The 18518-nt window shown below is 38.9% G+C and overlaps 1 protein-coding gene across 9 annotated transcripts in view; it reads right to left on the minus strand.

Moving 5' to 3' along the window:
* Positions 1-18518, minus strand: part of CDKAL1 (CDKAL1 threonylcarbamoyladenosine tRNA methylthiotransferase) — a 669277-nt gene that overhangs the window by 283771 nt on the left and 366988 nt on the right. For all 9 annotated transcript variants that reach the window (XM_082638078.1, XM_082638075.1, XM_082638082.1 and 6 more), the window contains one exon: positions 2223-2389. In XM_082638078.1, coding sequence (XP_082494204.1) covers positions 2223-2389 — 167 coding nt within the window. The remainder of the gene's footprint in view (positions 1-2222; positions 2390-18518) is intronic.

The following is an 18518-nucleotide window of genomic DNA, read 5'->3' on the forward strand; positions in this document are numbered from 1 at the left end:
TTAGCAGCTCTTCTGGAGCATCTATTCGGAGGTCAACAACTCTAGCACTATTTTAGATGCTGAGCATTAGGGTTTGCTATAAACGCGACACTGGTTTCTGCAATCTTGCAATTAATTAAAGGGTTGAGTTTATTCCAAGAGATGTTAGGTTTCTCATTACAGAGTCAATACGTGATTTTTTTCCCCTTGTGTTTACTCCCCACCTGAACTTCTCTGACTGTAGCCCCACCTGAACTGCTCTGACTCTAGCTCTAGCTACTAATGTTCTCTTGAAATTGGATAATATTTTTTTTTTTTTTTTTTTTTTTTTTTTTGCAGTACGCAGGCCTCTCACCGTTGCGGCCTCTCCCGTTGCGGAGCACAGGCTCCAGACGCGCAGGCTCAGCGGCCATGGCTCACGGGCCCAGCCGCTCCGCGGCATGTGGGATCTTCCTGGACCGGGGCACGAACCCACGTCCCCTGCATCGGCAGGCGGACTCCCAACCACTGCGCCGCCAGGGAGGCCCTGATAAGATTTTTTAAATCCAAAGAAACTGGGGTGTTATCAGCTATATATTGGCAGGGCTTACTTCTCTTCCTACCCACCATATATCCAGCACATCTCCTGATCTTCATGATGGATGCCTCACATTTACTGCAAACATAGCAAGACTGCTATAGCTCTTAGCACATTTGATTTTTACAGAGAATCACTTGCTTTTTCAAGTGCCACGTCAAAGGGTTAAGTAAAAACTGACATGCCTGTGGCTTACTTTTAAATAGCAAATCATAATAGTCACACACTGTCCAAAGTATCAAAGTTAACATATAAATCACACACCTTTACTAAAAAGATCTGGTTGGGAAAATGTGAATAACAAAATTGAAATCGCTAAATTTCTTCATTAGATATTTATAATTAACGATCAGATTGCAATCCACTCTGTTTTCAGAATTTCTAAAATAGGTTGCTGATAGCAGGGTGGCTTTTCAACAACAACCTCAACAAGTATAGGCCTCAAATCAAATCAATAGAAATAATCTTTGAATATTCATTCACATTAAATTTCAGCCTCTATACTTGCTTTTAGAATTCTGAAATGTCATTTTTCTGTACAAACTAACTGCAAAGAACACAACTGATAAAAACGTAAGTGAGTTGTTTCTACACTTTGCACATGACTCTCCAACAGCACTTAGTAGATTTCTTATTCTTAACTATGGACCTTATAGCATAATCTTCTTTCTCAAATAATCATCATGGATCCCAGCAGGTACCTTTTCATTTACATGGTTGTGCCCTTGTCCATATTCTTTGCTCATATTTATTGTACCATTTGTCATCAAGTACCACAGTTACTGGTACACACGTCCATTTTCCTAGGGGTAGGCACTCTGTTCATCCACGGAAGTTATAGAAACAAAACCAGGGGGGCTTCCCTGGTGGCCCAGTGGTTGAGAGTCTGCCTGCTGATGCAGGGGACGCGGGTTTGTGCCCCGGTCCGGGAAGATCCCACATGCCGCGGAGTGGCTGGGCCCGTGAGCCATGGCCGCTGAGCCTGCACGTCCGGAGCCTGTGCTCCGCAACGGGAGAGGCCACAAAGGTGAGAGGCCCTCGTACCACAAAAAAACAAAACAAAAAAAACCACAAAAAAACCCCAAAACCAGGGATCTTGCATTATCATAACTCCTTTCTTCATAGTGACCACAAGAGAACCAAGTGGAAGACTACAAAGCTCTACATCTCCTTGATTTCATCTTTCCCCTAACTATCGCCAGACAAAAGAATCAAATTTAAAACACCCTTAAACTCCACTGCACAGTATCCTTATTGGTGGGGCTAACAGTCGTTCAGATAATGCAATGTTCACAGTTGGCTGCAAAATCAATGCAACGTGGTAGCAGTCCTGAAACAGACAAGGGTTATAGACAGAGGAACTGAGGCAAATGTATGCCTTGGAAAACTGAAGGGCTGTAAGGAAGAAACAGAACTGGGACAAGATGGCAAATACTGGAAAATCTAGGCAACACTAATTAATGGTGAGGAAGCAGAAACAAGATGTGCAGACTGACAAAGAAGGGACTTGAAATTCCCGATTCATTCTCGGTAACGTGGGACCACAAAAAAAAAAAAAAATGTGAAAGTGGTTTTAAGTGAAACTCATGTGATGGCGTTGAGGCTGCCACGTTGTCTGGATTGGTTCGTCTCTGTGTCAGCATGGAAATGGGGTGCTTTTCCTTACCTCCAGATGCTCTAAAATATAGGGCGGATTTGTCATGCCAAGCCTCAGCATTGCTCCCTCAGGAATCACTTCAACCAGTTTCCACAGCAGTGCGGGAAGACTGGTGCCAATATCTCTGCCATAAGCCCCTGTGTCTTCACTGGTCAACCATATTTCACAAACACCCTCTGTGAATCAAAGGAGATAATTAACAAATCTGTTGCAGAGCCGTTTCCTTCATCATACAGCTGCTCACTCTTTTTAATGCAGTATTTCGCAACACTGATATGCAGGCAGCCTGGGTATTCAATTGCAGAGAAAAAGCAGCTTATCCCATGGTGGCACTGGGTCATTAAGTTCATTTTATGAACACCAGAGAGTTACAACAATGCTGTAAATTATCAGTGCGTCCTATGGAGTGATTAACATTCACAGCCAGTCAGTTCAACCATGCTTCCTCCAATGCACTTTGATCAAGACTAAAGCTTTAGTCCCATCACAGACAATACCTAGTTTATTGAATAGCAAAAGTCCCGGAACTGAAACAGTCACTCCACAAAATAGGTACTATCAGCAGTTAACTCACTAATCAGTCTGTCACCGACCCAAGGAAAATGTCAAATGTTGTTAAAGTTTGACTCACAAATTATTAATTATGAGGTACCCATTTCTCCTGTAGTAACCATGCTAATTTGTTTTCTTAATTCAATTAAGAACAGAGTGCATTATATTGCTGCATTCAAAGAAGTTGGCTGCTGTATAAACTAAGCATCTGTGTTGAAAAAGCTGTTTACTAAAAATAGAACAGGTTAAATCCTATTTTCCATCAATCAGACTTTATAAAAATGTATCTATGTTTCCATGTTGTTGTTGTTATAAAGAATCCTGACTTCCAATATTACCGGCCTGCAATAACATTCTTCCAGAAATTGAAAGGAAATACTTCTGGATCACCTAGTATTACTTAAAATAAATAAAGCAGAGTTAGCAAGAGCCACCCAAGTTTTCAGGGCACACAGAATCTTTCTGAAGGCATATTCAATTAAAGGATTAGCCTGTTTTAAAAGGCCAAATGATTCACAAGGCTAAAATAAACAGTGAAATGGGCCTGTGAAATTTGTTCATGCTAACGTGATTTGTTGCTTCTGAAGAACCTCAACACACACACAAGGCACACAAACAAAGAAGACAGCCTGAACCAAAAGGACAAGTTTCTAGGAAGAGTCTTAAAATTAAAATTTTAAATTGTCTTTAGTTGACAGAACAGAATAATTTCAAAAATACATTTAAATATTCCTAGCCAAGAGAGACAACAAATAGAACACACAGCTTCTATGTGAATGTGAACTTAAAACTTACAGAACAAAGAAGCAAAAAGGAAAGATCTTCACTCTCTTTAACATGTTCCACAGAGGTGGAAAAATATATCAATACATGAAGCTAACATCTCCAGTCACTATTCTTTCCTTTAGAAGAAGAGATATATTTACTTTATCAACAAACTAGCCAACCTCCATAAAAACATGTTCACTTTTCCCCACTTTACTATCTTTCTGAGACAAGCACGTCCTCACCCACACCCAGACAACATGGAAAATACAAGGATAGAAATAAAATTAGTTTCCCAAAATTAAAGAACAGGAGACATCAAAAAACAGCTCCATTTTAAAAGTTAGAGATGTTTTTAGTATTTGAAAATCAATAATGTTATGAATATATGGGATTTCTTAATTTAAATATGTAGTTTCAGAAATTAATAAACCTTTGCTTAGTTTTAATCATTTAATAAAAAGTTCTATCCTCAAAGTAAATAATCTGGCATTTCCACAGGCTACCTTTGTAGCTCTGTAGTTTTATAAATATTCTCTGTACATGGAGTAAATATTTTTCTATTGAAAAAAACTGGTTGCAATTAGTGGTATTATCTGTATTTTAATATTACATATGCCATCAGACACTGGACTCATACAACCTTTTTTTAAAAAATCTTATCACAAAATCCACTCCAGGAAAGAGATGGCTAAGTAACAACATAAATGGATTTTAAAACACTCTGAAAGAGGTTATAAAAACAGGACATTATCCATGATTTTCCAGTTACTGGCATCTGAGCAACACAATATGAATATTTTAAAATGAACAGAATAATTTTAATTTATAATTTTTCCATCCAAATGGTTCCATGTTACGCCTTATGTAGAGAGAGCGAGTTCCTGGAACAGTGCCTTGCTGTTGCTAGATGAATATAGAAGGGGAAAAATCGCTATGAATAGGAATGGGAATAACAGCCATGCAGAAAACAGCATCCAGCTCTTCAAGCTGCATAGGTGGGGACCAGCAGCCCCCTGGTGGGCTGAAACTTCAAATTAAATCACATGAAGAGGAAGCAGCTGTAACACTACATCAGCAACAACAGGAATAATGGTCTTGATGTCTCCAAGATCAAGGCTGCTAAAATGCTCTCTATAATAGCAACCTGGTTTAAAACACAATGAAATAAGAAAGCATGTGCAAAATGTGAAATCCTTGGACTTGAGAAGAACTGTGCCTTGCCAATTCAATCCAAAAATTTGTCAAAGATGATTTTGCTCTTAACGTGAGAAAGTTCAGGGTTGTAAGGTTATATTTCAAGCATTCATTCTAATGAGAGCTGATCCCTCCCACAGTTAGGCCACAGAAAGCCGTTTCATAGTAAAGGGGAAGCTCAGTGTGGAATCCCGAAGTCCTGTGATTATTCATAGTGCAAGCAGTGCCTGTCAGGTCAGCTTGCATATGAATTCACCAGGGAAACCGAAGGCTGCAGTCTGTAATCACGAATGGATACTGGGACACACATGCATGCTTTGAGCTGCACCCTTAACTGGCTATACTTATGGACAGAAGTGCTTGCCTAAATAGCTTCATTCCTTAAGGACTTCAGTTATGAGCTACATTCCACTGCACATTCATTTCCTTATTCATCCATCAAACATTTATTAAGCCCTTACCTACTATGTGCCCTGCAGCTCTTCCAGCTTATGACGGATATGGATTCATCATTAAGCTTCTGAGATCTAAGATTGGCTATTACTCAGCCGCCGGTGAGGGGACACTTGACAGACATCCTGGGAACTTCATATACATCCCTATCAGTGGTGATGTGGAGGCGGATGGGTACTGGAGAACACAGCCTTAGAAACCAAGATCAAGGGCCAACTGAACTGGCTTGTCGTGGGTATGATGTCAACCCCAGTGAGATAGACCCCCATCTACACTGTAACATGGATTTTGACTAATACATGCCAGAAAAACAAACACATGAAAATAAAAAGGAGAAGCAGGCAGGAAGAATTGAGATAAGAGAAGTGAATGCCCATTAAAAACTCCCATGCCTGTAATAAATACATGCAAAAAAAGAAAGTGGTGGGGAGAAATTCAGGAGACAGGAATGAGGCTTTTTTTAAACATCCAAGGAGGAATCTTACTTTCTCCTAAAATTGTTCATCTACCTGACTTTTGTTCATGTTCCTTAAATTATTCAGTGTATCTGACTTTTCTAATGAACATTAGGCTCATAAGATCATCTATCATCCTTTTGTTGTGTTAATTTTGGTTAAAAAACAAAAGCAAACACTAGGAAGAAATGAAATACATCTTACAAAGGAAAACGCTTCAAAAAGTTAAGTTATTGGAATCCATTCTCATTTTACCCAAGTAATTACAGATCAGCCTACAGTTCTAACACTACTCTTCCCTGAACAGAGAGCAGCTACAACAGCTGCATTCTGACCTCTGCTTCATAGTAATTTGAGATGACGGAGGATGGAAAACATAAAGAAGACATAAAAGGTTAATAATAAAAGAGAGATCATATTCTCAGTAAAATAGTCTCACAACAAAGAAAATCCTTTCTGAAAAACCAAACTTTGCCAAAACTCAAGTTCAAAAGATTATGACTCACTATAACTCTTCCTGTGCATGAGCTTCATTGTAACAAATTAAAATATGGGTGAAGATTGATTTTATCTGGTCAGAGAAGTGATATTTCTCTGGTAGCTTTTGCTTTATCACTGGGGAAAATTTCTATCATAATAAATTGTTTCAATTATTCCATGAGTAGAGTCTCTAAAAATAGAGATTATAAAAATATAAAAACTGTAAACAGTGATTAATTGGATCAATAGTTAAAAAACACTAGATGGTAAGAAAATCTACATCAATTAAACATAATTATTTAAAAAATCACCTCATGTGGAGAAAAGGGAATCCTCCTACACTGTTGGTGGGAATGTAAACTGGTACAGCCACTATGGAAAACAGTATGGAGGTTTCTCAAAAAACTAAAAATAGAGTTGCCATATGTCCCAGCAATCCCACTCCTGGATGTATATCCAGAGAAAACTATAATTCAAAGATACATGCACCCCTATGTTCATAGCAGCACTATTTACAATAGCCAAGACATGGAAGCAATCTAAATGTTCGACAGATAAATGGATAAGATGTGGTACATACACATACACAATGGAATATTACTCAGCCATGAAAAAAGAGTTAAATAATACCATTTGCAGCAGCATGGATGGACCCAGAGATGATCATACTAAGTGAAGTAAGTCAGACAAATACCATATGATAGCACTTATATGTGAAATCTAAAATATGACACAAATGAACTTATTTATAAAACAGAAAACAGACTCACAGACAGAGAAAACAAACTTATGGTTACCAAAGGGGAAAGGCAGTGGGGAGGGATAAAATAGGAGTTTGGGATTAGCAGAATCAAACTACTATATATAAAATAGATAAACAACCAGGTCTTACTGTATAGCACAGGGAACTATATTCAATATCCCATAATAAACCATAATGGAAAAGAATATGAAAAAAGAATATACACACACATACACTCTCACACATATATATGTATAACCGAATTACTTTGCTATATACCAGAAACTAACATAACACTGTAAACCGAATATACTTCAATAAAAAAAAAATCACCTCAAAGTCTGCTATATCTTTCTTCCTCAGAAGATGTGTTCTCTCTCTTCCTCTATCTTGTGCTCTCCATTACTAGCCTTGCCTTTCCCTCCTCCCACAATTCCATCCCCTAGTCTTTCACCACCATCCATCCCAGCCCTCATTATCCATTTTCTTCTATGGCCAATAAGGAACATGAATTATACATTATCTGTAATGTTTATTTAATATGCATTACATTCTCTGTTCTTAATTCCCCATTCTCTCTTTTAAGGGTCACAGTGTATATTAACTAGATTTTTATGGGCTCTTTCTTCTTAAAAAATAATCTTAGACAATTCACAAATGAATATGACCCTCTGTTTAAGCATTTGAAAGGTCATGGAAATTTCTTCAATGGCAATGTTTCTAAGTAATAATATACACAGGCAGCCTTCTACCTATTTAGCTTATTCTTTTTTTTTTTTTTTTTTTTTGCGGTACGCGGGCCTCTCACTGCTGTGGCCTCTCCCGTTGCGGAGCACAGGCTCCGGACGCACAGGCTCAGCGGCCATGGCTCACGGGCCCAGCCGCTCCGCGGCATGTGGGATCTTCCCGGACCGGGGCATGAACCCGTGTCCCCTGCATTGGCAGGCGGACTCTCAACCACTGCGCCACCAGGGAAGCCCTTAGCTTATTCATTTAATAGTGAATTAGACAATATAACTCCTTTGGTCCCTTCTGATCCTGTTATTAGATACTCAATGGTCTTATGTTTCCCATTTTGGTAAAAAAGGACTTAAATAACAATTTTATTAAAGATAGCATCACAGCAGATCCAGTCAAGGCTATCTTTTATAGAATAATGATCTATCACTGATAAATACCCAATTAATAGGCCACCATAGAAGACAGTTATTAATTAGGTAATTCTTCAATTACATCATGTTTATACTACTTTTTTAAACTTTTGAAAAAAATTTATTAGTGACCTGAAGGGTTTTCTTTCCTTTTAATATTTATTTATTTATTTATTTTTGGCTGCGTTGGGTCTTCGTTGCTGCACTCGGACTTTCTCTAGTTGCGGTGAGCAGGGGCTACTCTTCGTTGCGGTGTGCGGGCTTCTCATTGTGGTGACTTCTCTTGTTGCGGAGCACAGGCTCTAGGTGCATGGCCTTCAGTAGCTGTGGCACGTGGGCTTCAGCAGTTGTGGCTCGTGGGCTCCAGAGCACAGGCTCAGTAGTTGTGGGGCACGCGCTTAGGTGCTCCATGGTATATGGGATCTTCCCGGACCAGGGCTCGAACCTGTGTCCCCTGCATTAGCAGGTGGATTCGTAACCACTGTGCCACCAGGGAAGCCCTCCCCTTTTTATTTGAACAGTGCTAAATTTCAAGAAAAGTTTCAAGAATAGTACAACAAATCCCTGTACCTCTTTCACCTAAACCCAGGAATAATATTTTGTCACATGTGTGAGCCCTCTCTCCACATCCACAAATAGAAGTTTGTTTTTTTTCCTGAACCATCTGAGAATTAGTTGCAGACATTAGGGCACTTTACCTCTAAATATGTCAGCATATAGCTTCTAAGATCAAGAACGTTCTCCCTTACATTCTCACAACACAACCACTACTGCAGGCAAACCCAACACTGGACGACACCATAGTCAGAACTCTATGCTTCGTCATTTGCTGTTCCCTCTGCCTAAAATGCCTTTCACTCTTCTTGCATAATGAATACCTCTTCCAGGAAACTTCCCTGACCAACCAGACTAATTCAGATGCTCCTCTCCTGTGCTTCCAAGCATCTTGCACAAAATTCTGTAATACAGTGTGTTATAATTATTGGTTTAATTGTTTGTGTCGCCTGATAGGATGCAAGCATCTTCTGGGCAGAGATGCAAAAATCTTCCTAATACACATATGCCTAGGGCCTATTATAGTGCTTAGCACATAGGAAGCACTCAATAAACTTTGGTTCCATGAATCAATTTAATATGATTGCGTTCAGTAAAAATGACTAATTAAGTTTAATTTAGCTAACATTTGACAAGCACCTCTTCCTTGTCCCCACAAAGGTATATATAAACATACATGTATGCACATGCATACACACACACACATGGAGTGTACACAGCAGTGTACAAGGTTCTGCATTAGGCAATAAGGAAATATCAAAATGAATTTTCTTTGGAAAATATGAAAAGGTAGCTTCAATGTTGTAAAGTTTGTTTCATAGCATCTTAACTTCTAAGCAATCTTACTCAAAGTTCCTTATTATCCTATAGTGATTGTTGGATAGCATGGCAAGTGAATAAAAACCATCTTTTACTTAGAAGTAAGACTTTCTGCTTACACGTAGGTTCAGATGGACCAATTACCCATAAATCAATTAAACTTTAAAATGATTTTTTTTAGTGCTTGAATAATAAGAGTTAACAAAGAGACAGTATTTCCAGAGCATCCTGACATCTGACATCCTGACAGTCATACTCAGAAAAACTGTTGTTGGCATAAATTGATAACGTTGCTGATAAATAAAAACAACCTGTTTATTTCTTTTCAAAGGTCATAATCAGATAAAAATTGCTTATTTCCATACTTCCATAAGAATTTAGAAATAATGGAAGGCTAAAAACAAATTAAACACCATAAAATGATGACACGCTTTCTGAAAACAAGGTATCTGACTCCCCAGGCTCCAAAATCTGCAATACGCCTCAGTGCAACAGATTAAGTTTATCCTCTTAATACCAGTGTGTCCTACTCCATATACGAGTTTTTTAAACACTCCTAGAGAGAATACAGATGGCTGCGTCTGTGAAAGGACTCTCTGGTATTTCAGTAGGATGTGGGGAGAGATGTTACCTTATTATTAAAAGAAAGCACAAGAGGCTCAACTCCCAGCAGACCAAATAGTACAGATATAAAAGGAAGTAGGAAGAGGAAAGAATAGACAGATACCTGTAATGCAGGACCTGTTCTCAGAAAAGACTAATATGAGCTGATCATGCTGATGGACAGAAATTTATCTAGATTCCATGACAAACTTAAAGAGCTACAGAATAGTTTAAAGGGTAAAGAAAATTAAAGAAGCCAAAAGATTTTGTGTTATTTTGGCCACTGAACTCAACTACAGAATGAAGAACAAATAAAACTTAAATCTTCACAAGAAGAGAATATTTTTATGATTAACGTTTTCTCGTCCTAAAGGTCTTTCTCAAAAGTGAATTCCATGCATACACGGTGTCTCTGCACACGGCCCGCCACCATCTTGAGTTGAGGGTTCTGTGAGGAGCTTCAGAGCACGTACCAAGCTCAGGTGTCGGCTCACGTTTCACGAGGATCTCTGCTCTCAAGGGCCAGGGGTAAGGCCTCTGCAGAGGGCCCGCTATGAGCAAATGAAACAGATTAAGCACAAAGGAAAAACAGGTGCATAGGCTAGGCCTGCAGTGAGATTGCTAGATTTATGTCCTTTCCAGATGAAATGTGGATCCTCTAGCAACCAGAGTAATGGAAGATTTCCCTAAATCTGCCCTTAAGCTTTTCCTTGATTGATCTGTGAGTATGGAACATTTCAAAACTGAATAGTGTGAAGAGAGAGGACCTTCAAGATGGTAGAGAGGTAAGACGTTGAGATCAGCTTAGTCCCCAAAAATACATCAAAAATACAGCTACATTGGAACAACTACAGAAGACCTACTGAACGCTGGCAGAAGACCTCAGACTTGCCAAAAGTTGTGTGGTGCACACAGCCTTGGTCAGGCCTGAGCCTCTGAGGTGAGAGAGCCGGGTTCAGGACAGTGGACCATCAGAGACACCCCGGCCACATGTAATATCAATCAGCGAGAGCTCTCCCAGAGATCTCCAACTCAATGCTAAGATCCAGCTCCACTCAACTACCAGCAAGCTACAGTGCTGGACACCATGTGCCAAACAACGAGCAAGACAGGCACACAAAGGCACCCATTAGCAGAGAGCTGCCTAAAATCATAATAAGGCCACAAACACCCCAAAACACACCACCAGATGTGGTCCTGCCTACCAGAAAGGCAAAATCCAGCCTCATTCACCCAAACACAGGCACCAGTCCCCCCCACCAGGAAGCCTATACAACTAACTGAACCAACATTACCCACTGGGGGCAGACACCAAAAAGAACGAGAACTACGAACCTGTAGCCTGTGAAAAGGAGACCCCAAACACAGTAAGTTAAGCAAAATGAGAAGACAGAGAAACACACAGCAGATGAAGGAGCAAGGTAAAAACCCACCAGACCAAACAAATGAAGAAGAAATGGGCAGTCTACCTGAAAAAGAATTCAGAGTAATGATAGTAAAGATGATCCAAAATCTTGGAAATGGAATGGAGAAAATACAAGAAACGTTAACAAGGACCTAGAAGAACGAAACAGCAAAAACACAATGATGACCAACACAATAAATGCAATTAAAAATTCTCTAGAAGGAAGCAGTAGCGGAATAACTGAGGCAGAAGAATGGATAAGTGACCTGGAAGATAAAATACTGGAAATAACTACTGCAGAGCAGAATAAAGAAAAAAGAATGAAAAGAATTGAAGACAGTCTCAGAGACCTCTGGGACAACATTAAATGCACAAACATTCTAATTATAGGGGTCCCAGAAGAAGAGAAAAAGAAAGGGACTAAGAAAATATTTGAAGAGATTATAGTTGAAAACTTCCCTAATACGGGAAAGGAAACAGTCAATCAAGTCCAGGAAGCTCAGAAAGTCCAACACAGGTTAAATCCAAGGAGAAACATGCCAAGACACATATTAATCAAACTATCAAAAATTAAATACAAAGAAAAAATATTGAAAGCAGCAAGGGAAAAGCAACAAATAACACACAAGGGAATCCCCATAATGTTAACAGCTGATCTTTCAGCAGAAACTCTGCAAGCCAGAAGGGAGTGGCAGGACATATTTAAAGTGATGAAAGGGAAAAACCTACAACCAAGATTACTCTACCCAGCAAGGATCTCATTCAGATTCGATGGAAAAATTAAAACCTTTACAGAGAGCAAAAGCTAAGAGAATTCAGCACCACCAAACCAGCTTTACAACAAATGCTAAAGGAGCTTCCCTAGGCAGGAAACACAAGAGAAGGAAAACACCTACAATAACAAGCCCCAAACAATTAAGAAAATGGTAATAGGAACATACATATTGATAATTACCTTAAATGTAAATGGATTAAATGCTCCAACCAAAAGACAGAGACTGGCTGAATGGATAAAAAAACAAGACCTGTATATATGCTGTCTACAAGAGACCCAATTGAGACGTAGGGACACATACAGACTGAAAGTGAGGGGATGGAAAAAGATATTCCATGCAAATGGAAACCAAAAGAAAGCTGGAGTAGCAATTCTCATATCAGACAAAATAGACTTTAAAATAAACACTATTTCAAGAGACAAAGGAGGACACTACATAATGATCAAGGTATCAATCCAGGAAGAAGATGTAACAATTGTAAATATTTATGCACCCAATATAGGAGCACCTCAATACATAAGGCAAATGCTAACAACTGTAACACAATCATAGTAGGGGACTTTAACACCCCACTTTCACCAATGGACAGATCTACCAAAATGAAAATAAATAAGGAAACACAGGCTTTAAATGACACATTAAACAATATGGATTTAATTGATATTTACAGGACATTTCATCCAAAAACAAGAGAATACACTTTCTTTTCAAGTGCTCATAGAACATTCTCCAGGATATATCATATCATGGGTCACAAATCAAGCCTCGATAAATTTAAGAAAATTGAAATCGTATCAAGTATCTTTTATAACCACAATGCTATATGAGCCTAGATATCAATTACAGGAAAAAAAAACTGTAAAAAACAAAACATATGGAGGCTAAATTATATGCTACCAAATAACCAAGTGGTCACTGAAGAAATTAAAGAGGAAATCAAAAAATACCTAGAAACAAAGGACAATGAAAACACGATGGCCCAAAACCTATGGGATGCAGCAAAAGCAGTTCTAAGAGGGAAGGTCAGAGCAATACAATACTACCTCAAGAAACAAGAAACATCTCAAATAAACAACCTTACACCTAAAGCAATTAGAGAAAGAAGAACCAAAAAACCCCAAAGTTAGCAGAAGGAAAGAAATCATAAAGATCAGATCTGAAATAAATGAAGAAGAAATGAGGGAAACAGTAGCAAAGATCAATAAAACTAAAAGCTGGTGCTTTGAGAAGATAAACAAAATTGATAAAGCATTAGCCAGACTCATCAAGAAAAAAAGGGACAAGACTCAAATCAATAGAATTAGAAATGAAAAAGGAGAAGTAACAACTGACACTGCAGAAATACAAAGGATCAGGAGAGATTACTACAAGCAACTATATGCCAATAAAATGGACAACATGGAAGAAATGGACAAATTCTTAGAAAAGCACAACCTTCTGAGACTGAACCAGGAAGAAACAGAAATATAAACAGACCAGTCACAAGCACTGAAATTGAGACTGTGATTAAAAATATTCCAACAGGGGCTTCCCTAGCGGCACAGTGGTTGAGAGTCCGCCTGCCGATGCAGGGGACACGGGTTCATGCCCCGGTCTGGGAGGAGCCCACATGCCGCAGAGCGGCTGGCCCCGTGAGCCTTGGCCGCTGAGCCTCTCGTCCGGAGCCTGTGCTCCACAATGGGAGAGACCACAACAGTGAGCGAGGCCCACGTACCGCAAAAAAAAAAAAAAAATTCTTCCAACAAACAAAAGCCCAGGACCAGAGGGCTTCACAGGCAACTTCACAGGCAAATTCTATCAAACATATAGAGAACAGCTAACGCCTATCCTTCTCAAACTCTTCCAAAATATAGCAGAGGGAGGAACATTTCCAAACTCATTCTATGAGGCCACGATCACCCTCATACCAGAACCAGAAAAAGATGTCACAAACAAAGAAAACTACAGGCCAATATCACTGATAAGCATAGATCTAAAACTCCTCAACAAAATACTAGCAAAGAGAATCCAACAGCATATTAAAAGGATCATACACCATGATCAAGTGGGGTTTATCCCAGGAATGCAAGGATTCTTCAATATAAGCAAATCAATCAATGTGATACACCATATTAACAAACTGAAGGAGAAAAACCATATGATCATCTCAATAGATGCAGAAAAAGCTTTAGACAAAATTCAACACCCATATATGAAAAAACTCCCTAGAAAATAGGCACAGTGGGAACTTACCTCAACATAATAAAGCCCATATATGACAAACCCAGAGCCAACATCATTCTCAATGGTGAAAAACTGAAACCATTTCCACTAAGATCAGGAACGAGACAAGGTTGCCCACTCTCACCACTATTATTCAACATAGTTTTGGAAGTTTCACCACAGCAATCAGAGAAGAAAAAGAACTAAAAGGAATCCAAATCGGAAAAGAAGAAGTAAAGCTGTCACTGTTGGCAGATGACATGATACTATACATAGAGAATCCTAAAGATGCTATCAGAAAACTACTAGAGCTAATCAATGAATTGGGTAAAGTAGCAGGATACAAAATTAATGCACAGAAATCTCTTGCATTCCTATACACTAATGATGAAAAATCTGAAAGAGATATTAAGGAAACATTCCAATTTACCACTGCAACAAAAAGAATAAATACCTAGGAGAAAACCTACCTAAGATGACAAAAGAGCTGTATGCAGAAAACTGTAAGACACTGATGAAAGAAATTAAAGATGATACAAAAAGATGGAGAGATACTCCATGTTCCTGGATTGGAAAAATCAACATTGTGAAGATGACTATACTACCCAGAGCAATCTACAGATTCAGTGCAATCCCCATCAAACGACCACTGGCATTTTTTGCAGAACTAGAACAAAAAATTTCACAATGTGTATGGACACAAAAGACCCTGAATAGCCAAAGCAATCTTGAGCAAGAAAAATAGAGCTGGAGGAATCTGGCTTCCTGACTTCAGACTATACTACAAAACTACAGTAATTAAGACAGTATGATACTGGCACAAAAACAGAAATATAGGTCAGTGGAACAGGATAGAAAGCCCAGAGATAAACCCACATACATATGGTCACCTTATCTTTGATAAAGGAGACAAGAATATACAATGGGGAAAAGACAGCCTCTTCAATAAGTAGTGCTGGGGAAACTGGATAGCTATATGTAAATGAAGGAAATTAGAACACTCCTTAACACCATACACAAAAATAAACTCAAAATGGATTAAAGACCTAAATGTAAGGCCAGACACTATAAAACTTCTAGAGGAAAACATAGGCAGAACACTCTATGACATAAAACACAGCAAGATCCTTTTTGACCCACCTCCTAGAGAAATGGAAATAAAAACAAAAATAAACAAATGGGACCTAATGAAACTTAAAAGCTTTTGCACAGCAAAGGAAACCATACACAAGATGAAAAGACAACCCTCAGAATGGGAGAAAATATTTGCAAATGAAGCAACCCACAAAGGATTAATCTCCAAAATATACAAGCAGCTCCTGCATCTCAATATCAAAAGACAAACAACCCAATCCAAAAATGGGCAGAAGACCTAAACAGATATTTCTCCAAAGAAGATACACAGATTGCCAACAAATACATGAAAGAATGCTCAACATCATTAATCATTAGAGAAATGAAAATCAAAACTACAATGAGGTATCACCTCACACCAGTTAGAATGGCCATCGTCAAAAAATCTACAAATAATAAATGCTGGAGAGCGTGTGGAGAAAAGGGAACCCTCTTGCACTGTTGGTGGGAATGTAAATTGATACAGCCACTATGGAGAACAGTATGGAGGCTCCTTAAAAAACTAAAAATAGAACTACCATACGACCGAACAATCCCACTACTGGGCATATACCCTGAGAAAACCATAATTCAAAAAAGAGTCATGTACCACAATGTTCATTGCAGCTCTATTTACAATAGCCAGGACATGGAAGCAACCTTAGTGTCCATCTACAGATGAATGGATAAAGAAGTTGTGGCACATATATACAATGGAATATAACTCAGCCATAAAAAGAAATGAAATTGACTCATTTGTAGTGAGATGGATGGACCTAGAGTCTGTCATACAGAGTGAAGTAAATCAGAAAGAGAAAAACAAATATCGTACGCTAGCCCATATATATGGCATCTATGAAAAAAAAAAAAACGGTTCTGAAGAACCTAGGGGCAGGACAGGAATAAAGACGCAGACGTAGAGAATACACTTGAGGGCACGGGGAGGGGGAAGGGGAAGCCGGGATGAAGTGAGAGAGTGGCATGGACATATATACACTACCAGATGTAAAATACATAGCTAGAGGGAAGCAGCCACATAGCACAGGGAGATCAGCTCAGTGCTTTGTGACCACCTAGAGGGGTGGGATAGGGAGGGTGGGAGGGAAACACAAGAGGGAGGAGATATGGGGATATGTGTATACGTATAGCTGATTCACTTTGTTATACAGCAGCAACTAACACAACAGTGTAAAGTAATTATACTCCAGTAAAGCCGTTAAAAAATGTATCAATTAAAAAAAGAAAAGTGAACTCCACCCAATCTACAGTCAAATAGGATGTGAAATTCTGTAGTTATAATTAGGGAACTTTCACTTTGAATATAAAACTTATCATTTAATATTTTAAGTATTTAAAGAGCAAATAGAGTTTTCTATTTTCTACTACATTCTAATGTTCAGTTTGAAGGTGCATCGAGCAGGTGTCCTAATACAAATATAACATCACTCATTCGTTCACTGTTTCATTCATCCTTCTTCTAGCAAGTATTTGTTGAGTATTATTATGTGCCAGACACTGTTCCAGATCTAGAGACAAGTTTCTGCCCTCATGAAATGTATTCAAGTGAGAGACAATAAACTGAGAGATAAAGAATATATTGTCAAGTAAAAGTAAGTGCTAATAAAATGTTTGAAAGTAGGATCAAAGGAAGGAGTGATAAAGTGGTTGGGAAAGGACATTGCTACTGCTGACAGGGAATAGTTAAGGACAACTCAGGATGACACGAGACCTGAATGAACCAAGTAGTAAGCCACGCAGATCAGCGATCTGAAGGAAGAGCACTTGCAGCAGAGGGACCATTATAAGTGCAAAGACCCAGAACGAGCATGTTTATAGTTCCCAAGGGACCACAAAGTGGTCCGTGTGGTTGGGGCAAAGTGGGTGAGGGATGTGTGGTGAAAAAGAATTGTAAAATGGGAGCCACTGGTGACAGAAGTTGTTGCAAGGGGCTCAAGCTCACAGGGTAGAGCTAAGAGAGCAAAAATTCCACGTCAATAACCTATTAACTATTGTATGTGATGAATATGCAAGATGCCTATTATAATTGCTAGCGAAAGCTCTCAATAACTCCATGTTTTAAGAAACTCTCAAGCTGATGCTCATGAATATTCAAAGCAGTTTCAAAATTCTCAAATCACTAGATTTGGTATATAAGAAGGGACAGGAAAAGAAATAACAGAAAATGCCACTGCCTAGTCTTACTTAAAAAAACTGGTTTCTTTCACTGTTTTTTTGGAGGGGGAATTTATTACAAGTGACCAAAGTGCATGAAACAAGACTCACATATTTAAATACAAACAAAACTAGAACAAAAAATTTCTTTACCAGGGAAGCCCCAGAAGGTGATTTTAATATATATCACAATCGAATAACATATAACCAAAACCTAGCTCTGTAACTTGACCAAGCTATGCTGATCAAAATTATATCCACCAATATGTCTGTTTCTGTAGAGGAACGTATAATATCCAGGATTAACTGTGGACTCTGGCCATATTAATGACAACATATAATTTTAATTAAAAAGAAATATTGTGGGCTTCCCTGGTGGCGCAGTGGTTGAGAGTCCGCCTGCTGATGCAGGGGACACGGGTTCGTGCCCCTGTCTGGGAGGATCCCACATGCCGCAGAGTGGCTGGGCCGGTGAGCCATGGCCGCTGAGCCTGCGTGTCCGGAGCCTGTGCTCTGCAATGGGAGAGGCCACAACAACGAGAGGCCCACGTACCGCAAAAAAAAAAAAAAAAAAAAAAGAAATATTGTGAGGACTTCCATTTCTACACGTGAAGGATTAATTGTTATAAAAATTACCTTAATGTTATAAACAACTAGAAAATTTGACAAAATATATAAAACAACAATCATCAGACAAGAAATAATAGTTAGTGCAGGACTATGATTTTTGAGAAAGGCAAATAAGGTGAGTCCTATGATTGCCCATCTTACTGCCTGGAGGCATTTTCTAGGCCACAGCACAGAAAAGTGGAACCAAGTAGAGCCTGATGATCTTGCCAAGTTGAGGAGACAGAAATTGGAGTTC

Source organism: Mesoplodon mirus (assembly GCF_964341445.2).
Source record: "Mesoplodon mirus genome assembly, chromosome: 12".
In the NCBI taxonomy this organism is placed as follows: Eukaryota; Metazoa; Chordata; class Mammalia; order Artiodactyla; family Ziphiidae; genus Mesoplodon; species Mesoplodon mirus.